Source organism: Bos mutus, chromosome 13 (genome assembly GCF_027580195.1).
Source record: "Bos mutus isolate GX-2022 chromosome 13, NWIPB_WYAK_1.1, whole genome shotgun sequence".
NCBI classification, from domain to species: domain Eukaryota; kingdom Metazoa; phylum Chordata; class Mammalia; order Artiodactyla; family Bovidae; genus Bos; species Bos mutus.
In genome coordinates, this window is record NC_091629.1 from 49,193,441 (window position 1) to 49,217,414 (window position 23,974).

The window sequence follows — 23,974 nt, forward strand, 5'->3', positions numbered from 1 at the left end:
GGCCTGATGCTAAAGCCATCAAGGGAGAAGTGAGCAGTCTAGGAACATCCAATACAAAAGACTAGCTTGTTCTCTCTCTGTGCACCCACAATTCACATCTTTCCACCTGGGGAATTGCAAATGGAAACAACTGAGTGTTCAGCAACCACTTTTTCTGCTTCTGCTTTCCACCACTTGGGAGTCTCATTCCTTTCATTTGCCCTTGTAGCTTGCTTTCCTCTGCTTACCCCATCACCAGCCAAACTTAGAGCTTCCCACGCCTCATACCGACAGGATACTTTTCCCACTGCTCCTTAAAGAAACTATACTCTCATTTTTATAACTTAAAACTCACGTTAGAAATAAAAAGAAACTGAGTGATCATCTGATTCTCAATTCAAGATGAAGAGGAAAGGTGTGATTTGGTAAAGAGACATCCATGGGTAAGTAAAATGAGGACTAGAACTCAAATATGCTGACTCCCATCTAGTCCCAAGACTTTGGGCTGTAGTTATACCCTTCTCCACTGAAAGAACCTTCCTTCTTCTATTAATAGTGATATGATACAGTGGGCAAGAGTATGAGTTCTGCAGTGAAGTGACCAGGCTGCAAGTACTCGCTTTACTCCTTTCTAGCCACAATGATACTACTACACACCCACCAAAATGTCTCATCTATGCAATTTGGGCAGAATTCTTTTTCACTAAATCTTAGGTTCCTCATGTGTAAAGTGGGAGGTATTATCTATTTCTAAAAAAAGAACAACATCATAAATAATGTATGCAAGATGCTTAGTACAGACTCAGATACTATTATTACCAATAAACGTTAGCTGTTACTATTATCCTTCAAGTCTAGCTCTCAAATGTCCCCTTGTCATGATCTTTCCAGCACTCAACTTCTCACTCGGGACTACTATACTCGATCCACACAACCCTCCTGGCCTGTCAATGAAATAACAAGTTTCTTTAGAAGATACTGCTTCAGTATCTATGTCACAGGGCACAGATCTGAGCACACAATGGGAATTCAAAACACCTGAGGGAGGCTTGCAGTAGTGTGCTGGGGCAGGGTTGTATAGTTTACGAGAGGACTGTAAACAAATTTTCTAAGTAGGTGGCCTCCTTAAAAGTTTGAACCACAGAAACCGGGCAAATGCTAAAATCAGGGCTTCCCTTCCCCTTTGAGCCAGTTAACTAGCACTCAACTGTTGATAGGGAATCCCACTGTCTGCCAACCTGGAGTAACTCACTCTGTATTTTCTTTGGCTTCCCCTACCCCTACCTTGTGAGATTTTAACTTGGCTCTTCATAAACCAAGAACAGATCTTTCCTCCTGGATCCAGATGGATTCAATTCAGTGCCAATCGAGCTGAAACTCATCAGTCCTTCACACTCAGGAGTTATTTCACTGCCTTCCTCCTTTCCCAAAAGCCTAACAAGGCAAGGCACCAGCCTTCAACCCTATTTCCAGGCTGTGAGGAAGAAAAGAGCACCCATCTGTATGGCAGGATCACTCATTCACAAACCAGGGCCATGCTCTCACTCCTGTTGCCTACCTTGGCACGCTGCAGCAGCTCACATGCTGGATCAAATCTTGAAAACCCATCAGGAAGGTCTCCATAAGCTCCCAATGGGGAGAAGACCACTCATGGAATACTCTCTTCTCGTAAGATTGAAAAGACAAATTACACCCACCGCCACCACTCTTCCTTTCCTTCTCTGCATCAAGGGACATGAAGGAGGACAAGTATTTCTACCCCTGCCTCTCCCTCTGTAACTCAGGAATCCCCCAAATTTAAATCAGTAGCCTAAGGGACAGTCCTCTTGTGTCACAAGCTGAACCAAATAGATAAAGCCTTACTACAAAATTCTTTATTCATTTAATGGCTACTAAAATTGTGTTTATAAACTAAAATCATAAACAATAATTTGGTTTAGATCCATATATTAAGAAGTCTGGTTGTCATGCAGTACTTGGCAATACTAAAAAGCTTAAGATATGCATGTTTACATAAAAAGTGAAAAATGGGAAAATGTGGTATAGTAAATGGTCGCAGGGTTTCTCATCCTGCTATATTTCTGCGGTCAAAGAAGTTTGAAGGCCACTGATCCAACGCCAATGTCCCAAAAAGACTTGTCCAAATATGGGCAAATCCAACCATTTGTGTCCAACTCTCCAAAGGAAATCTAGCTTAAGGAGAGAATATGGGGAAGGAATAAAACCAAGGAACACACAGCCTTCAAAGCAAAATAAGGCTGTATCAGAGTGGAAGGTTTTCCTCATGACTGAATGAGCTTAAACAAAGCCTCCACCTTCTAACTTCAAAATGAGCAACTGGAGTATGGGCACAAGGCTGGAGCCCCTTCCCCAGCTGGCTCAGGATCCATGAGAAGAGTGATGCCAATGGCATCATGCACCTCCCTGCACCCCAACCCCCAAAGGTCAAGGAGAGGCAGGAAACAGCTAAGGAAAGGAGGGGCTCTGCCTCGAGTCACACAGACAGATGATCATTTAATTCTTTCCCTTATCAAAGAGACTTTGGGCAAGTTATTTTGCTTCTCTTTGCCTGGATTTCTCCATCTGTAAAGTGGGGATAATAATAACATCAACTTTACAGGATCGTTGTGAGACTTTAATGGGATCAACTGTGGAAAGTGCCCTACATGTGTTGACTACTCCTCTGTTCAGTGCTCATAAATGGTTCCTTTTACTGTTTAATTACCTATTTGGTGGTTGACATCTCTGGTCTACCTGCTCCAGAGAACTTAACTGGCAGGAAAGGAACAGCAAGGGAAACGAAGACCCTTTCCTCTCCTAATGAAATCTTCAAGCTTAAATGTGAAAATGCTATCACTCAGGAAAAGCCATAAAGCGATAGCCAGACCAATATTTTTAGTTCCACTGGTGTTTCATTCAAGGTTCAAATTAACTACAGATTTCCAGAAAGAAATGAAATGGCTGGGTTCACAGAAGTTTAAAACCAGATATAATGAGATTATCTAACTTAATCCCATTTTGTTTATTAATCCTATTAATCCCACTGAAGACAGAGAAAGGAAATGATTAGTCCTGGGACACACAGTAACTTGGGTGAACCACAACTTGACTCCCTGAGGATGTGGTTTCCACCCATTTTACCAACATCCCCCACACTTTGTAATCCAATTCAATCCAAAACCCACTTGGCCACTGAAAGAGCAGTGGGCTCATGTGGCCTCCATCTACACTAACTTCGCACACAGATCGAAAATAATTCTGCATCCACCACACGTTTTCTTTCGTTATTTGTCTGCCAAGGCAGGAATGGAGACACTGTGGTACTCCATATTTATTACATTTTTTCAAAGGAATAAACTTTAAATTACAAGCATGAATATAGCACATAAAGTAGAATTTGCTTCAGAAAATGAATTATACCCAAAATTTCAAAGAACACCAACTGGGCAGTCACTTCTGCCTTCAACCTGCCCTGCTGGAATCTATGTATTAATCCATGTTCTTTAAATGAGACATCTGCCTCTATTGCCTGCAGTGTATGTCTGAGACAACAGTACTAGACCACCTTCCTCAGCATCTCCAGGACAAGGACATCAACAAGAACTTGTGCATCTGCAGTGTGCAATGTGACCAACGGCACAAAAGGAGCTTAGTTAATGAACAAAAGCAGCAGAACCAGAGCCCTTGAGTCCTACCTACAGTTGATAATGTAAGCCCCCTCACTGGAATAAATTTACAAGGCATACACAGGAGAACTTAAGATGGGTGGATCTGCAGAATTTCTATGTTAGGGAAGTTGAGAAGTTAAAATGAGGATTTGAAAAATGAAAACACATTACAGACACACGCGGATTTGCCCACTTGCCATTGTGGATGGGGTGTGGGTGGAGGGAGATTCTAGCTCTGTGGCTGCTGCTGGTTGCAGGATCAGGGCTTTTACAATATAAAGCTGTCACCTAGTTAACCTCCAGTGCAACGAATAAGAAAGGTAACTGAGGCAAGCTCTCAAAAACAAACCTGCAAACACAACAGGAGGGGTAAAAGTGAGCAGGAATGCAACAACATTTGAACACCCAAAAGTGAAGAAACAGCTGAAAGAGGCAGCAGAACTAAGAGAGAAATGACAGGGAATAACTTTTTTTATACTGTAAATCTGGGCTGTCCGAAAGGGTAGTTTTGAACCACATGTGGCTGTTCACCACCTAAAATATGCTTAGTTCAAGTCATAATGTGCTATAAAATATACACTGAATCTTGAAATCTTAGTACAAAAAAAGGAATGTAAAATAGTTCAATAATCTTGTATTGAGTATATTTAAAGAAATTGTAACATTTAACATCTACTGGGATAAATTATATCCTTAAATTTCACTTGTTTCAACCTTTTAAATGTGGCTACTGGAAAATTTTAAATGACACTGATTCTTTTTTCTATTGGACAGTGCTGCCCAAGATCTCTACACTTGTGCTGCTCAGTACTGTAGCCACTAGTCACATATAATTCAATTACTGCATTAGTGCAGATGAGAACACTTCCACTGCAGAAAATTCTACTGGACAGTGCTGGTTAAGAACAAGAACTAAAAGGTAGACATTTTACACAGAAAAGCTAAGACTGTTTTGAAATGTATCTAAGCCCAGAAAGGAATGCATAACTACTATGCATGTAAGTGGTTAAGTTGAAGGAGAAATTCACAATTCTGAAGTGTTTATCAATGTCTTCTTAGACCGCTTGTTTATAAAAAGTGTAATCTGGCAGATACTCAAAAGACTGTTAAAAAGGGAAAAGATTCTGGCCTTCGGCTAGGTCAACACATCCCTAGAACCAACGCTTGCCTTGTCTGCCTGCCCTGCAGACCATTCAGCTCAGTCATACCACTTTAGGCTGCTGGAACCTCAAGCTATGCTGTTATGGGATAACTTAAAAGCTCTCAGGACAGGCAGAATTTGAGATACTGCCACTGTGTTGCCTCAATCATTTCATTCTACTAAACTAACAAATATTGTGTCCCCAAGAACCCTAGTTAAGAGATCACACGTAAGGCTTCCATTACACTTGTTTCTGTCCCACCATTTAGCAACTGGTTAGGAATCCCTTTATCTATTGAAAGTTCCAGTGGGTCATGAGTATATACCTTGTATATATACAAGCACAACTGAGCACTTGTATCATTTAAAACTTAAGTCTTTAGACTTTTTTAAATCATTTTAGTCTTTAAGACACTGAAGAACAGGTTATCTTTTATACTCCCTTTTCCAAAACAATGTGTAAGTGCTAGATGCACAACACTGCACAAAACACTTACTTAGCATGAGTTAAATGGCTAGGCTGTATATCCATATGAAACTGTCGGTAAAATATGTTTCCAGTTCCAACCTGCCAATTCAGTGGTCAGAGAAGCAAAGATGATTAGCATTATTTACTTCAGTAAGAGTAATGCAACTAATGCAAGTCTTTCTACCACCTAAGCCAGATTTATAGCAGAGGGATCCTCCCGGGCCCACACCACAGAAAGGAGTTATGTATAAAGGATATGACATTTTTTGTATTGCAACCCAACACATAGGGAAGTGCGGAACAAAAGACAAAAGAGGAAATTAGCAATACCACCTGTTAGTATGGTTTAAGACCACCCTAAGTAACTGAACTTCCTTAAGACTTTCCCACTCTGCAAGGGCTAACAAGTGACTTCTTGTACAATGTGGTGGTTACATTTGATGTGTAGCGCAAATGCATAAATGACAAATCTTATTTCACTAATCAAGAGCGGTAGGTGAACTCACACTCACTCCAACTCAATTAAGTTAGGGTTAGAGAGAGCGGTGAGGGGGCTTCAGTCTAAGTAAAATTTAATAGTGCTGGTTACTAGGCAAGCTTACTGTATAAGCATGTAAAAGGGTAAAATTGACAGCATCAAAATAGGGAATCGAACACCAAGGAGCAGTGTGATACTGGAATACTGGGATGTGTTATGATTATTTAACATCTTTGACTCTGTCCATATTGAATTATGTTCTCTGCCTGGTCATGGCTCTATTTTCCCCAAATAGGCACCACCTCCTTTGCTTGACATGAAACGGCAAGCCATCGGTTGACTAGGAAAACTGATAAGACTATTAAGTCGCTAAAATCCGAGTCCAGATGTCTGGAGCAGCTAGAGGGCCAACTCCAATGTTCTGCTGTGCTGTTTACCCACTTCTCTACAGCTGGTGTTTGTTTAGTCTCTATGACCTAATGGTCAATATTTTTGCTGGCGAGAGGTTCCTGGGGCTCTCAACAGAATTTATGGAATATGGTTAATGAGCACTACTTTCCTTTCTCCGGAGTTTTAAGAGTGCTGCCCTTTGGTCGCTGGGGCTGGAATGTTTGCCCCAGGTGGCTTTTTCCCCTTCAGTAGGAGAACAGTATGTAGAAAAGCAGTGCCTTGGTTGCTAGTTGCTAGTTATGGTGATGCAAAAAAGGAGCCATACGCTTGTGAGATCCTCTGGCACAAAATAGCTAAGGCACCAATAACAAATCCAAGAACAGCACAGTGAAGAATTAAGATTTACACAAGCAGGCACCAACAAGAGATGAGCCTGCTTACTGGTTGAACAGGTTCCCTAAAGTCACCACAGCATCAGAGGATTGTGCCACCACCAGAGTACACTCTTCCAAGAGCATTTTAAAATAAGTTAATGTCATCTACCAGATTCCATGCTAAAAAGAAGAAGCGGAATATCAAGCAATTTTTTTAATTAAAAAGAATAGCCATTAAGTTTGGAGTCTACCATATCCCATAAAAACTCCACTTTTGGGAGTAAGGAGAATGGTGGAAATGTACATAATTGACAGATAATTACTTGCTGTAAAACAATGGAAAGCAGACAACCGTGAGTTATAGAAATTGAGTAATCTCTCCTGAGCAAGAAAAGGAGACATATTAGCACACAGTCCACCCTTTTAAGATGGTAAAGACCATTCTAGATATTTCTGGATATTCCAAACAGCTGATTTCATTCTGTAATTTTTCAAATGCTTAGTCAAACTGTCATGATTTTAAAAACAGCTCAGCAACTATCTGGAATTTATTACGTCTAGTCTAAAACTTTCTCAAACAAGCTGGGAATTCAAACTCAAATTCAGGCTAAAACTTTTAAGATAAAGAAAAAAGTTATAAACATTTTTCAAGAGTTCTGGTTAAAAGGAACAGCCCGCTATTTTCTCTGCAACTCCAATTCAGTTTTTTGTTTTTTAAAGAGACTCTATGGAGTTTATGCAAACTTTTTATTTGCTAATTTTTTTCCAGAAGTTGAACAAACGTGGAATGGACAAAATCAGAGCATCAGTGTCAGAAACCAGCAATATTTTTGATTTCTAGCCCCACTTCCCCACTTCAAATACCTAACATACTCATGCAAAAACAAAGAAGGAAAACAAAGTTTTAAAGATATGTGCAAGTGACAATATATTCTGAATATTTCTTTTCCCATTTCCTAACCATTAAAAAAAAAAAATTCACAGCCCCCTTTAAGACTCCTTTCATGAAAAGGAGCATCTGGTTTCCAGTTCTTTCTCAGTCCACATTAAAAAAGTGGCTTGCTAGCAAAACACACATAGTAAGTCTGAAAAAGTGGATACCACAGATACGACCTAGAATCAAGATTCCTCCCTGCAGTTCCAGGTATCCTCTTCTTTCCATACTTCAGCATTAGCAGACAAGGATAAGCAACAATCGTTATCTCCAAGATCACCAAAGCCACGTTTCCAAAGGCACAAAATATTTTCAAGAGTTTTTAAAAGACCCCAAAATATCTAATGGTATAGCTCAATAGAGTACGTCTGTGCAGTTAAAGCATTAAAAGCATCAGCCTGTTTTATTTCGTGACAAGTTTATTGAACAATATTCAAGACTTCATCTATAAAAACAAAAGTCTCTGCTGAATGAAGCCAAGGCAGTATTTTGCTGGCAATGTTGTGGCCATATTGGCAATAAGTCATTTTATTGTGTCTGCTTTCTAAAGTTTGTACTACTATAGAACTGCCAGTAAAACAATTTAAATGTTTGCAAGAGTGGGAAATAATTTTTTAAAGTAATCACTGCCAGAAATTCTTCCAGAAAATTTAACTAGCAGCAATTTTACATCTTCTTTACTCATTTTTAAAGTGTTCTTCAACTGATTGGTGGATTCATTTTTAAACACTTGACCCACACCTGTACACAATGACAGAACCCAATAAAAGGGACTCAGCTTGATTAAGGCTTTTGTGCATCCTTATTTTCATCCAAGGTACTTCCATCCAAAATGTATGTCTGTTTACTTCCATACACAGCCCTATATTTTCATCCAGTGGGTTAAGACTGACCTAATTACACTGAGTATTACTCTCTGAAATTCCAAATAAAGTTTCCTAATGGAATTTCCACTATCAATGCTTTGACAACTTGAAGCACAAAACTAGAAACTTATCACTTAGTAGTGTTGTTAAAAAAAAAAAAAGCCACTAATTCTACATCCAAACTACAGTGCACACAGAACACACCTCCAAATGTTGCTTTGGAACTAAATGTTTCACTGAAGTTCAAGAAAAGTTTACAAGTTTGCTTATTTATAAAATACATTTTATAGATTTCACTAACCCTTTAAACTAAAAAAAAAAATAAAAAACATAAAAAAAAATGGAGGGGGGACCCACTAAATCTAAAAGTTTCTCTTCTATTAATGTCAGAGTCACCAAAAACAGGCAATAAAGTTTACACAGAAGATTGAAAACATCATGATAGTGTTAACAAATGCACAAAACTTTGAGCAAAGCTTTACAAATCCTTCATACCATACAAAGCAAATGAGAAAATAATGTAAATTTTCATCCCAAACCTTATTCTTAGGAGAAAATTTGCAGGAAGAGAGGTATGAATAGTTTCACAGAACATATTTTCAAGAATTTTTTAAAAACTCAAACTCCAATCAGAACTAGATGAACAGTATGCTTAGCAGTTAGCACTATGTTAATAAGTCTTAGATACACAAAAATCAAGTTCCAGAGGGCAAAGTATTTAATTACATTTCACAACAAGAGAAGCACTGTTGTGAGACCAAATATGAAACACAATTCTCTCCAATTTCTACACAAACCACTATTTTTTAAATTTATTTAATTTGGTAAACAATGAAATCAAGTTTTCCTTTTTAGCATTTATCTAAAATGTAGGAATAACAAAGTAGTTGCAATGAAGTATATGAAATATTTAATAAGAATTTATGAACACATAACCAAAATAAATTGTGAAAAATAAAGACTTTCATCTTCAAACAACCCATTTTTCTAAAATGAAAATAGCTTTCCAATTGGGAAAAAAATCTGCAGTTGAAATAAGATTCCCAAGCAGTGCTGAAGTTTTCTGCACTCTCTGTCTTTGGAATGAGAAATGATTACTTAACAGAAAACTTAAATTGAACAGCATATATAAACATATTGCTTTTTTAGTTGAGGAGGCAATTATCTAGTGATCTGTCAAAGCAAATTTGTATTCGTGAATTACCAAAAGACCCACAACACAGCCATCTCGTCTTTGAAAGTCTAAATAATCCTTTCCCTAAACAAAAAATCCTGTACTGTCAATCCTCTAAGATTGTAGTGATGAAAAGGCTTTCCAAATCTTACCACACAAATGAAACTGTTGCCATTCTTAACTCTAAATTACAAGAGACGCTGTATTTAAGCGTTCTGCTGAATTGCAACACCAAAAAGGCACTATTTTTCTTAAATAGAAAATACTTCTTTTAAAAGGCTGACCCCTTTACAAGTACATTGATTTGTAGGAAATGTTGGGGATGTTTCAAACCAAGACAGAGGCCCATGTAAAAGACAAATTTGTTTTTCATGATATCTCACCAATCTCCCATTCCGTTTATAATATGTGACACATCTTTAGAGCATTTTAAGAAAAGTAACCATAAGTAGAGCCTTTTGCGGCAGTGAGTAGGACGTTGTAAGGCAAATGTTTTCATGACAAGGACACTCACCAACCAGAACCCATGTGGTCCTCCTGCCTTAGTGTCCTGAATGCCAAAGTATGAAAGGGCAAGAAGTCTCAGTTCTCTCCCCTCTAACAGCGGCACTTGTACTCTTTAGAATTTTTGCAAACAGGCTCCTGATCAATCAACTAGACCAAAAAGCCTCCAAGTAACAGGATTAAGTACATATCAATCTATGGGCTAGTTTATGGATCTTTTCCTATCACACTATTAATAGTTAACAAAACTAACAACTGCAACTTCAATTTAAAAAACCTATATATAATGATGCTTTCTTATGAATGGACGATTATTTAGTTTTATAAGTCATTTCAGATAAATTTGGGACAGGAGGAAATTGCCAGAACATTAGAGTCCATCTTGGGCAGGATTTCAACTTAGGCATCTTAAACAATGATTACTGAAAGTGGTTTCTGGTTTTTTATGCCGTCCAAACAACAGGCACGATTTTTAAACTGACTAAACTACAACTCGGCGGTCAAACCAAAAAGGCTCTGGTAGGTAGAGGACTCTGTTTTACTTTTGTGGCAAATGTCTTATTCCACACAGTTTTAAGTGTGACAATAGAAATTAAAAGTTCAAGGTTATAGCAGAAACCAAGTGTGGAGTTTTATAATAGAAAAACAACAACAAAGCAGTTCTGCTCATTTACAAATGAGTCAATGAGGCAAACAAAGCAGCAACTTCAGAAGCAGGACTGTCTATACAGCAAGAACCCTCAAGAAGCAATAAAGGTACATACAGTGAATCTGTATACAGAGATTTTATTCAATTTTAAAAGAAAACGAGAACTTTAGACAATGCTTTGACCCTATAACAAAGCAAATCTGTCCAGCTTTGAACCAAATTCCAAGAGTAGCCAGCTTCTATTTTTCAGCAGCTGGCAAGAGCACCCTTAATGAGCTCTATTGACATTTCTATCTTCTTCATCCATATGGTATAAAACAAAAACCAATCTAGACTCCTTGATAAGCTTTATGTGGTCATTTGAGTTTTACAAATGGTTTCTCTAATGGTATGCCAAAATCATTTTTGTGTTCTCTCGAGACAGCTTTACTATAACATACAGCAATGTTTATCTCGGTAGTGAGTCTTCTGTAAACAGTCAACCAACACTCTATGTCATGGAAACCAATCTATATGCAATTGAAACAATCCACAGGTTCTAACCTGGAAACACTAGAAAAACAATCTGAATGCATTAATCACAGCACTATGAAGACTATATCTACCCTATGAAGAATGATGTGAACAGCTACCCTAATACAAGTTTTACTTTCCTAGAGCCAATAGGTCTGTCATTTAAGTCAATGACAGCAGCTGTGGCTTCATCCCGAGATTCGAAAGCCACCATAGCTTCACCGGTGGGCATACCTTTTTCATTGTACTTTAAACACACTGAGCCTGGGATCACTTGATAACCGTAAAAGAAATCTAAAATCTCATCAATAGACACAGTGAAGGGCATGTTCTGTACTTTAATTATTGTTGGTCCTGGTTTTCCAGAACTAGATCCAAAGCCAGGAGGACCACCAATGTGGATTGGGCCAGGGCCAGGACCAGGACCAGGACCAAAGGCTGGAGGGCCACTCAAATGCCCAGGGGCATTTCCAAGGCCAGGGGGCCCACTTCCAAAGCCAGGGGGGCCACCTAAGCTACCAGGGCCATTTCCAAAATTCTGAGGGCCCCCTCCAAATCCTGGTCCACTTAAATTATTTGGTCCACCTCCAAAACCTGGAACATCCAGTCCTAGACCAGGCAAACCACTATTTCCAACTGAAGGCATTCCAGGCCTAGCATCACCAAAGGCCCCTCCTAATCCTGGAGGAGGGAGTGGTGGTCCAAAGGCATTTGACCCACCAAAATTACCAGGAAAGTTAAATGGAGGCCCACTGTTGGCCTCCTTAGATCCTACAGCCAAGAAGGCATGCTCTTCACCTCCTGCACTAGGCATTCCCGCACTGGGCATTCCCACACCAGGCATTCCCGCAGCAGGCATTCCTGCACTGGGAATTCCTGCATTAGGCATTCCTGCAGCAGGCATTCCCGAATTGGGCATTCCCGCAGCAGGTATTCCTGCATTGGGCATTCCCGCATTAGGCAGTCCCGCACTGGGCATTCCTGAACTGGGCAATCCCGCATTGGGCATTCCCACATTGGGAATTCCTGGAACTGCAGGATTACCTGGCACAGACATCTTTAACCCCTTTTTTCCTTGGGCAGGAGGATTTTTCTCAATCTCTCTCATATCTTCTAAAGTAACTACATGAACAAAAGCTTCTCTCCCATTAAGTTTTTTACGGTGTAAGCGTTCAGACTTACGTGCATCATCTTCATTTTTAAACTGAACCAATGCCTGTCCTAGACCTTGCCCATTGTTATCAACAAGAACATGTACAGCATTTTCATCCACTGGGATTCCTTCTAGGAACTGAAGAACATCCATCTTGGTAATGCTGAAGGGAATATTTGTTATATGGGCACAGACTTTGGCAGAGGTGACATCCCCCTCCGGATTTAAGATCATTTCCCTCTGGTCATAGCTGAAGTTCTGCAGTCTTTTTCGAATCATATCTATCTTTTCTAGCATACCTTTCTTGGTAATTGGATGAACTTGAATAAAGCGATTACCCATGTATTGTTTATGACGACACAGAGCAGCCTTATAGTCAGCCTCATTCCTGAACTCTACGAAGCCTTCACCCGTTGCTTTCCCATTGGGTCCATAAGCAATATAAATACTATCTTCCACAATATCCAACTTTTTAAAAAAATCAATGACATGTTTGTTTTCTGCTTCAAATGGCAGCCCTTTCAAGTAAACACAAAAACCAGCCTCATGTGGTGATCTTGACCTTGACCTTTTCTGCCCACTGGGCGATTTTGACCTGGGAAGTGGCTGAGGAGGGGGATGGGTTTGTCCAGAAGGTCCTATACTTTGCTTAAAAGTGATATGGCCTCCAGCAGCTACCCACTGTCTCTCTGTGGCAGGACTAACTTCCACATAGCGTTGAATCATCAGCATTCTGTTTCGTTTCAAAGCTTCAAATGTATCTTGAGGGGAGAGAAACTTAACCAATCCATTCCCATTATTTCGACCTACATGATCTTTCAACAAATGCACCGCATCAACGCGGAGCCCATGGAAAAAATCTCGGACATCATTTTCCATTGCAGAAAAGGGCATTCCATGCACACTGACATACAGATCATCAGGGTTGATGGGAAGTGGTTTCACACTGCTTTGCGAGTTCATCTGGACAGGGTTAACAGGATTCAATGGACCCAGAAACACAGGGTTCAGGTTATTGTTCAGATTCACAGGTGCTCCAGAGCCATTCATTCCAGCAGGTAGAGGTGCCACAGGCGGTGGGTTCAAAGGTGGCATGCCTGACATGGGTGGCAGTGGGGTCATGGGTGGCACAGAAGGGACTGGGGGAATTGGGGGCACAGGAGGCACAGGAGGCATTGTAGGTACCGGAGGAGGAACTGGAATTGGGGGAATAGACGGCATTGGCGGCAAAGATGGCATCGCTGGGATTGGAGGAATTGGTGGAGGTGGGACTGTGTTCATCGGAGAGGCTGTGCTCGGAACAGTTGAGCTAAACGTTGGGCTCCCAAAGGAAGCCCCCATATTTGGAGGAGCCGTTCCTATGCTGGCTGTGGAAAATGTCTGTATGTTTTTGCTGCTTTCATGAACAGAAGTGGTGGCAGTAACTACACTGGGTGAAGGATTATTAAAGTTGGGTACTGTTGTAGGCAAGTTCACCCTGCCACTCATTCCTGAGCTAGGTGGCGGTCCTGATCTACTAGCATTTGCCGGTGGTATATCTAGGTTGGCAGTTTCAAAACGCCTACGACTCAGTTCAATCATATTCTGCATTTCCGTTTTACTACTCAACAACAGTGTTACTTTTGACCCTTTAATTGTACCACCTGTGCGCATCATACCAAGCCTTGCATCTTCATCAGTGGCAAAAACGATGAAAGCCTCACCCAGTTCACCCCCTACAATATGCACGCCCCCATCAGGAATGGTCAATCCAGAGAAGAAGTGGCGAATGTCCATGGTCCCCGCCACAATTGGGAGACCTTGCAAACGGATGACCACAGCCATGCTGCGCTGAAACCACACACACCTGCAGATGAGAAAAGGCAACGGCCAGGTCAGACTCCTGTTTATCACACCAAGTTTTCAGCTATAAGAATGACCAGCTACCGTATTAGGCCCTCAAGTAGTCCCTTAAACTATCACAAGCAATGTCATTTTTTAAAATGTGGATATTCTAAAAACTGGGTACTATATGCCATTTACAATGTAAAACCCAATTTCAACGTCCAAAAGACATTAATTCTGAAAACAATTAAAAGTTCAAGACTCAAAAGTTTCAGGGGAAAAAACCACCAAAGGACAATAAAACCACCAATTATTTCATCAGTCTGGCCACTAATTATTCAATAAGATTTAAAAGAAATGTGCATGTCAAATCAGGAAACAAAGTTTATCTACAGGGGAAAGATACAAAGAATGTGTCAAAGGTAATAGTTAAAACTGGCTCAGAATCTTCCTTATAAACTTAATAACTTTGTAGAACTATTGTAAAATTATTCTATATGGCTTGATCTCATAACAATGAATTTCAAATAACACTAAAGCAGATTCAAGTCTCAAATAAGTGGTTCCATATTTCACCCTAGGATGAAACAATTTATTAAAAAAATATTTTTATTAAAAAAATGATACATGGGATTATGCATTACATATAAGTTTAACACATACTAAGTATCCCAAAGAAATACTGAATAAAATAGCCAAAATGTTAGATATCTGAAGTCATCACTCCAAAAAGTAGAACCTGGTTACAGCGCCATTCAACATGGCTGTTCCAGTTAAAACTCAGGTCCAAGGACTCATTCTCAAACCCTCATTTAATAAGGTCTTGTTTATCCCACAGAGAGGGCTGATAATGAAAAAGAGCTATTTTTTGTTTTTGAACTAGTGAATGAACTTTATTCAGTGATTGTGACCCAACATAACTCCTATGGTATTTCTGGGTGCTCACTCATCTCCATAGATAATGTCCATTTTGATATAATCAAAAAGAAAAATTTCTCCCAGACTTAAATAAAATTTCAGTATTTCAGTTCGTATAGTTTCTAAGAATAAGTGCAAAAGCAGCCATTTGTAAAGTGATCCAAAACAAATTCTTGGGGCTGAAAAAATATATTAATTTGAAATTTATGTGGTCAACAACATAGGATGTTTTCCAAGCCATTTTAAAAATCGACTTTGAAACATAAATCTATTAAACTGGCTCTGTGATCTTAGGAAAATGATAAATTATGTGAGCTGTGGCTTCATCACTTCTCAAATAAGAACAAAGAAGAGCAAAGTTTCCTGCTGCAAGTTCTAAGGATACTAACTCCATGAAAGCAGCTTTCCAATGTCAAATATTACATGAATACTAATTTGAGGCAACAAAATCTGCAATTATATCTCAATATTACGACTGCTGTACACAAGAGAAATACATTGTTTGGCTTTCAGACGCTTTTCTCACACACACCTACACAAAAATAAAAGCCACCTTCAAATTTAACCTAGAAAGATGGATTGGCAAACACAAAATAAAACCATATAAAACACTAGAAATCTGAAAAGAGGGGGGGGAAGCTTTTCATTTTTGGTCGAAAGGATCAGTAAGAAAAATTAATACTAAACACATCACACTGATAGACTCTTTTGCCCTTATTTACTATTTAGCAGTCTCTAAGAAGTTCATCAAGAAGGTTCTGATTCATTAAATCAAATTCTTGTTCCTTACTAATTCTAAAAGATTGGCTATACAGCAAAGCTAAGACAATAATCCATTCAACTTCAAAAATCACTTAATCACTAATTGGGGGAAACATCTTGGGTAATCTAAATCCCCAAAACTTGAGAGAGAGACAAAGAGTATGTTAGTTTGCATTAGGACAGTAAGATGAGAATTTTAATATGTCCCAAGAATTAAACACAGGGCTAAAGTGACATACACAGTTAAGTCTTCAAACCATCTGCCGCTGAGAGAGGGGATTTAGTCAAAGTCTGTACAAGGTACATACGAAAACATGATGTTGAAGGTCTGCCCAGATTACCATCTAGAAAAGGGCTGAGTAAACCAAAGTAGCGCACAAGATTTATTCACACAGCCATCCAAAAAGGGAGAAGGTTTTAGGTTCTGAAAAAACATGAAATAAAATCTGCTATTCTGCTACAAAGTACCTGTCTGACAGATGAGTCATTTCAATCTATCTTGCTTGAGCATATCCTAGTTATTTAACAAGAGGGTCAGATTCCAATCAATAAGGTTCCATCTAAAGTCAATTTGTACTCTAAAACATATGACATATATACTTCTACCATTTTCTCTACCTATTCCACAAAGGAATATTAAAAAAACCATACCAATAATAAGCACCTCTATTTGTAGGTGGTCTAAAATGATACCGAGGAAAGAAAACAGCGACTTACTTCCTAATAATGAGGAATTCAGCAGGAGAAATGCATCCATAGGAAACTGACTCCCAAAGGAATCAACAATGTTCAAGACACCCATCCACCCCAAAACCATCCCTCAAATAAGCTTGTTTAAAAACAAAGAATAAAAAACACAGTTATTATATGTATTTTCATGTTATTTAATAAGCTATCTCATTTTATTTTGTATAAAAACAAACCCTCTATTCAAATTCTCTTACCTGATAAAACAAGAGATGTATTTTCTTAACAAGAAGTAGAGGTCAAGTCAATCCTGTGGGCAACCAATTAAAACCAACTTTTAGACTGCAATAGAGAATAAATGGAGGCAAAAATCAATGCAGGAAACACAAAAATACGCACAGGCCACACTGAACTGTATATTACGAAGGCGAGTATGAAACCACTGGAGTACATCTTTATGAAGTATTAGAAAAAAATATAGATACCAAAATCCCACATGTTTATTATTTATTATTTGGTATTGCTTTCAAATGCTTTCTCTCAAAATATTATATATTTACACACATCAAGAATGTGTCATAAATTAGCCCAAGAAGAATGAATCAATTGAAAACTAAAACAGTCACAAAGCTCAACTTCACATCTGGTAATTGCTTTAATCACTTGATGATTAAACCAGTCCAGAAAATTCCATAACACAAGTCCAACTGCAATCTATCTCCTCAGATTCCCATCAAATTTTTACGAAAAAGCACAAATTCACAAAGTAACAGTTACTGGACAAATTAAGTCATCAACTCAAGCGTATTCATGGAAATTACTGCCGTTACTCTTTCAAGATATTTTCCTTTGCACCAAAATAGCAATCAAACAACAAAAAAACACAAATGAAGTAAAAGTTCTGGCTGTAGGAGTAATTCCTAGTTAAAACCACCAGAGTTCAAAATATTAAGGGAAAGTTTTTTTCTTCTAACATACCAAACTTGTCCCAAGAAACTTGTTAAAAAAAAAAAATCCAGCATATTAAAGAGTACTTCCAAAGTAAAAACACATCACTCATCTTTCACTGCAATTTCTCCCAAACTGGTGAAGTTATGAACAATTCACAAGCAATTTATATGACCAAACGATTAGACAACTATATTCAAGAGTAGAAGAAAATTGTCACTGTTAGGTATTAAGATTACCCACAGAAGCCTACTTAGAATGATGATGCCTATTTTTAGCTATCTGTCAAGATCAAGATACCACCACTGAGCTTAATATGCATCACTGGAAAGACATATTCAAAAGTTTCAGTGTTACTCCAAACTTTTCTGAAGAACAAGCTAAAATAAACATCAACATCCACTCAAATTACTAAAGAACACTGAGATTGTTTTGCCACAAAGTTATGCTGTATGTCATAAACAACACTTACAAAAGTCCAGAGCATTGTGTTAAATCTTTTAATAGTTGTACAATCAATACTAATTTGTGTAGAATTCTAAAACTCTTTATTTAAAAAGCCACATCCAGTAGTTTAACAGGTCACAAAAGGCAATGTAAAACAGAAAAAAGCTTGCTTTACATAAAGTTTATGTTCAAAGAAGAGCATGAATTATTGCAGGTTTTTTCCCCTAAATGTACAAGTTTGACTAGGGTAATTTTCTAGTTAAGCACTTGTGATGATTCCTACTGGAGATTCCAATTCAAAAGGTCTGGTACGGGAGGGGGGTCGGTGTCAGTCCATGTGCCCTGAAGGCAAGGGAAACAAGTTCCTCAGCCTCCTCCCTTTCAGACCAGAGAAGGTAAGTAAGATATGTCCACCCACAGAGGAACAAGCTTGGTATCAGCCAGTTAAGCCCAAAGGGAACATGCTATATCTACTCCCAAAAATGTCTACAGGGTTGCCAAAAATTACTAAACAAGGAGAAAAGTTAAAAGAACCAGCTGAATTTGACAAATCTCTAGCTGAAGTGTATGTAACATGTTGAATTTACATGTTACAAAATCAATCAAGACATAAATTGTTAATCTTCACTATTTCAGCAAAAGAGAAGCTCCACCTCATCCCATACCAAAGAAAAGTACACAGGAAGCTCAGGCTAGAAGCCAGAACTTCAGAACTCTTCGTACTACATCCTTTCCTTCAAATAGAAATCCTGAGAACTAAAGTACTTTTGTTTTCAACATCTCACTTGGAAAGGGACTCAATGATTTAATAGAAGCATTACTGTTTAATAGAAGCATTAGGAACCTACTCATTCCTGCATTCTAAATGTCAGCAAGCAACTAAAAGTAGGATACCAAAATGAAATATTCATTCCAATCACCTTAAGCTTTAATGAATTTTAGAAAGACTGAAAACAATTCTAAGCAATGAAACAATTCTAAGCAACAAAACATCTAAAATTCATGTTTTACCTTCTCATAGAGCTAAGGGAAAGAGAAAATGGGCTTGATTTGCCATTAAATCCACTCATATATTTTAGAACTAAAACAAGAAGCTTGCTTTAGTATACTTTGGCACTTTATCTTGAGGATTAACTCACAGTGGCTTTGTTTCCACTTTACAAATACCAGATACACGCACAAATATTTGCTACAAAATTTTAGCATATTATTATGAGAAGACAGATTTTCTTATTTACTAGCCATTCAAAAAACTTGGAATTTCAGGATAAAATGTCTGACAACAATCTTCTTTACCAGGAAGCCAAGGCATAGATAGGAACTTGACCATTTCCACTATTCATTTGGTAATAAACATCCAAAAGTGAATTTTAACTTGGTTTAATCAGTTTTTGATCACAAGAACCAGGGTACAGGTACAATCTAAGATCTTCAGATTCAAAAGAAAACAAACATAAGCACCCTTTGAATGTTCACCACACAGATGAGTAATAGAGAACCAATTACAACGGGCACCATGCTACACGCAACATAACCATATCATGGTATGCATTATGAAAAAGAACATAGCTTCATCGACTTAATTTTGTCTCCATCCCCAAATGGATCACATTTCAGGTTCTGGGACCAGTCTTAAAACAAATTTTCTGACATTGAGGGAGATATAAACATTTAATAGCATATTTCTCCACTTTCTCATTTATCTCCAGTCAGTATTCAAAGGCAGTGAATCAAAAAGACATTTCTAAATATGATATTTACGCTCTTGCAAAAAAGACTATATTATTTTTTATATCCCCCCAAATGCCAACAAAGTTCATTGTCTTACTGGCTTTAGACTTCAAAGAAACAATATTTCTTCTAATCTAGCCAACCACATTCACCCTCACTACTGGTTTTAAGGCTTTAAATTTAATGAACTAAACTCTATGCAAACCAAAAGGTGTATGTGTGGTGGTAGTAAAATCTGACAAAACTATAAGTGATTTTTCTTAGTTGACCTAAAACACAACAACATTCACTTTTCCCACAAACATTTATCAAGCACTTACTGGCCAGGCAGAAGATCAGAGAAATGGAAGATAGTCACTGCGTTTTAGGCAGGGATATCTAAAAACATCTTTTGCGCAACCGTTACTGACAGAAGTTCTTCCTATTTCATCTAGAGAAGAAAATATTCAATAGAAGGATGGAGTGACTATCTACAAAATGGAATAAAAACACCATGAATACTGTCGCTGAATTTCAACACCTGGAAAACACTGGCCCACAAAATCAAGTTTCACGTCTAAAAATTGTACCAACAACCCCCAAACTCATCATGCAAAAATCAAGTCATTTGGTATGTCAAAAAAAATGAAAGAAGTCTGGAGTTTTCTGGAATCAGCGTATAACAATATATCCAAGTAACTACCATGATGGTTTCTAAAGCTTCACATTTTTCACCTAACAGATATGAACATAAAAAAACTGAAATTATGCATCACAATCCATAAACAAAATAACCAATAATAGAGCATATAAAAGTGATATAAAAATGTATTCCCTGCTTCATTAAAATTTTCCAGTAATAATCCCGAGCACATCCTCAACTTTTACAAAACAAGCCAAACATACCATTTTCTTCAGGGATTAATTACCATAAACATAATTTTTTAACCTCCTGTAACAGTTCCTCCCAGCTTTTTAATATTCTTAGAAAACGGCTGAACACAATTTCCTTCCACTAAATCCAGAAATCCTCCACGCTATCAAAACTACCAAGTACGACCCAGTCTAGTGTATGCCTATAATTAAAATACAAAACGCAACGAGAATGGCCTATATGTCCAGACTTCTAAGATTATTTTTTTCAATTGCAAATGCTCTGAAATGCATTAACAATGTAAATTAGATAATAAAATCCAAGGAAATTCATGTTAGTACTGCATTTTACAAAAATTACACCATTTAAAACCATACAAGAAGCTCTAAAACAAATACTTGTCCGAAGTCTCTCCTTCAACAAAACCTTCAGTTGCAATCAGTTTTTTAGTAGGTTATATCGACTGGCATCACCTTAATCTTGTATATTTTGGTTCCTGTCAACTATCCCAATTTACATTATGTCATCTCTGGGAATCCGGAGCAAGAAGGGTTTTAAGATCCAGAAACCTCGCTTATGTTGTCTATTTCCACTACACAGCTTTCGGTACGTTCAGAGCTGAATAACCCAGAGTAACCCTCACAGGAGCTCAAATTTTCCACTATACGGCAAACATAGTCCACGCACTTACAATCTAGCAACTAAGCCCCCTGCACTAGTGATCTTCCTGTCACTAACCTGTGGATTATCAAAGCCGCTCCCACTCATTTTTTTCACGTGGCCGCAAACTACCATCTCCAGCCTTCAATCAAAAACTCAGTTCACTCTCCATCAAAATCACCCAGTCTCCGCATCCCATTGAACCTCCTCCACCTTAAATGCTGGAGGATCTCTCCCAAGGGACACGTAAAGTGATGCTCTTAGCAGACCCTTCCCTACGCGGGAACCAAGGGCCTAACGTCTTAACAATTCTCATAAGGCTCGCGAGGCGGACTCAACCCCATGCTACCCGTGCGGCCTTCTCCAATTAACTACACACCGGAGAACAAGCCCCGCCCCAACGCTGGGCCTCAGCAGCTTTTCAAGCAACCCCCTCTACCTTCAGGCCTCCATGGCGGCCGGCCAATTCTGACTTCCTTCCTACACTCAAGGGAGAGAACCGACTACAGCTCCCTCCCCACAGGTGTGTCCAGTCCCTTTTTTCAGGGGCCTCCATCCCACTTCCGGTGGAGGGAGTGTCCTCACAATGATTACCCCCTTACTTCGGGACACAGATATAATCTCTGCCCCACATGAGAGCATAGAGAATCTTGTTCATTCGGAATGTAGCGTGTTTTCACTGCAGTTCCCGTTCGTTTGCGGGCAGCTGGAGCACCCAGCTCTGGCTTCCTCCCCTCTCAGACAACGGGGGCGTCCTCGCTATGGCCTCGGGCCCTCTTCGATAGGCAGACCATCCTCTCAGGACTGAGAGGCGCAAGTGGCGCCCCAAGACCCCCTTAGCTAAGCCCCGACCCTTTTGTGTAGGGCGCTCGCTGCGGCGGGCTCCGAGGCCTTCGAAGGCCCCGCCCCGGGCCATCAAGGGGCGGCTCGAGCCCCGCACAGCCCCGCCCGTTCCGGGGCTGCAGGAGTCTTACCGGCGAGAGCTGCGCGGCACCTGAACCCAGACCCGAGTTACCCCCCGCGCGAGTGCCTCCGCCCCGCGGCCGGCAGCCCCAGCCCGAACGGCTTCCCGGAGCCCAGAGCAGCCACCTCCTTCTTCTCCGCTTCACAAGATGGCCGCCGGCCCGCTCCGCAGCTCAGCGTTCCAGAAAGGGCGGGGCGGAGTGACTGACGTCACGGGGCGGAGCGGCGCAAGCGGGCTGAGCATCTCGGGAAGCTCCCGGAAGTTGCCTGTGTTTCTTGTGAGAAGTTTGCGACGTTTGCGCACTAGCTTCGCCTTTAGGGGAGCGACGCTGCTTGATGGGATCCGCTCAAGTATTTGGCGCCTGGGTTCAAGCAGTTTCTTCTTTTCGAGCCTCTGCGAAAGGAGGAAAATACTGCCTACCTCGCAGAATTGTTTTGAGATTAAAAGGACCAGGTGGTGAAATTTAAAATTTTCAGCCCGGGGAGCCTTACCAGTCCTCGTTAACCTCTCCACGACTGCACTTTGGTATGGTTTTATTATAGAAAAAATTATTCTTGTGCTGCTTAGGTCCTAAGCCTCGCAGACTCCACTCGCTCGTATATATCCTATCTCTTGATTAATGTTACCATAATTGAACTAATCTTCCAAGGCAGAAAAAGAGGCAATTGACTAACAAAATCAGAGACTAAATTCCCCAAAACTCCCAAGTTTGGGGAAGATTTGTGTTGCAGACTAGCCTGGTGCTAGCTGAGTGTGACTTAAAACAGATCACGCTTTTAAACAAATGTATGATACTGGGAAAGACTGAGGGCAGGAGGGGAAGGGGACGACAGAGGATGAGATGGTTGGATGGCATCGCCGACACAATGGACTTGAGTTTGGGTGGACTCCGGAAGTCGGTGAAGGACGGGGAGGCCTGGCATGCTGGGGTTCATGGGGTCGCAAAGAGTCGGACACGACTGAGCGACTGGTACTTCATTATATATACTTTTTGCAGGTAAAATGCAGTGCGTTAAGAACAAAATCTACTAAGTACAACATGGTACCCAGGATTGAATCCTGGAGTAGAAAAAGGACATTAGTGGGGAAACTGGTGAAATCTGAATGAAATCTGAAGTTTAGTTAATACTGATGTATAGATGTCAGTCTCTTAGTTTTGACATCATAGTTTTAAGTAAGATGTTAAAAATTAGAGGAAATTGGGTGATAGACATGCAACTCTATACTGTCTTTGCAACATTTCTCTAAATCTAAGATTATTCAAAATAAAACAATTTATTCAGAAAACTATTAATTCCATCTCCTCCTCCTCATTTGTCTGCATTTACCATACTTGAGCCTAGTGGCCTTCAAACTTTGAGTATCACTCACATAAGAAATATATTTGCAACCTGTAAACTCATTAAAATCTGTGATAAAAATAAGATACTTAACATATGTGCTATACTGTTGGTGGGAGTGTAAATTGGTGCAGCCATTACGGAAAACAGTATGGAACTTCCTCACAAAACTAAAACTAGAGTTGCCATATGATCCAGTATCCCAGTATTGGGCATATACCCAAGTAAAATTATAATTCAGAAAGATATTTGTACCCATATGTTGATTTTTTTGGGGGGGCCATGCCTGCAGGGGTTTGAATCAGAAACTAAGATTCCCCTCAGGAACACCCTCAACTCCCTGAAAATCTTTTGCTTCTCCTTGAGATGGCCGATGGAGAAACGGACACTGTTTCAGTTCATTTCTCCTTTCCTATGTCTGATATGTTACAAGTCGAAACTAAATTCAGATCTTTTAGTCAGGAACCCACCAATTTTATTTGAGAATTCAGAGGACTCAGAGTGGCTTTCGGTCTGAACTGGCAGGACATAGATGTCATCTTGACCAC

The 23,974-nt window shown here is 39.5% G+C and overlaps 2 protein-coding genes across 5 annotated transcripts in view; both read right to left on the reverse strand.

Moving 5' to 3' along the window:
* CPNE1 (copine 1) overlaps positions 1-12,461 on the reverse strand; it is a 27,948-nt gene extending 15,487 nt beyond the window's left edge. The window contains 1 exon segment of the mRNA XM_014479499.2: positions 12,322-12,461. Within this exon segment, the coding sequence (XP_014334985.2) occupies positions 12,322-12,336 (15 nt within the window). The 5' untranslated portion in view covers positions 12,337-12,461.
* On the reverse strand, positions 10,748-22,273 carry RBM12 (RNA binding motif protein 12). 4 transcript variants are annotated; one of them, XM_070381647.1, is made up of 4 exons: positions 22,097-22,273; positions 19,930-20,039; positions 16,741-16,793; positions 10,748-14,138 (listed from the first exon to the last, which is right to left on the reverse strand). In XM_070381647.1, exon 4 carries the CDS (start codon positions 14,114-14,116, stop codon positions 11,255-11,257), a length of 2,862 nt encoding a protein of 953 aa, XP_070237748.1. In that variant the 5' UTR covers positions 14,117-14,138; positions 16,741-16,793; positions 19,930-20,039; positions 22,097-22,273; the 3' UTR covers positions 10,748-11,254. The 4 variants fall into 4 exon arrangements, with proteins under 4 accessions (XP_070237748.1, XP_070237747.1, XP_014334988.2 ...); XM_070381646.1 differs by having other exon boundaries at positions 16,741-16,825; XM_014479502.2 differs by lacking the exon at positions 19,930-20,039.
* Between the last annotated feature and the right edge of the window lie 1,701 nt (positions 22,274-23,974).

Excerpts from the sequence above, each read along its gene's own strand:
- RBM12 (XM_014479502.2), bottom strand. The coding sequence starts at position 14,116 with ATGGCTGTGGTCATCCGTTTGCAAGGTCTCCCAATTGTGGCGGGGACC.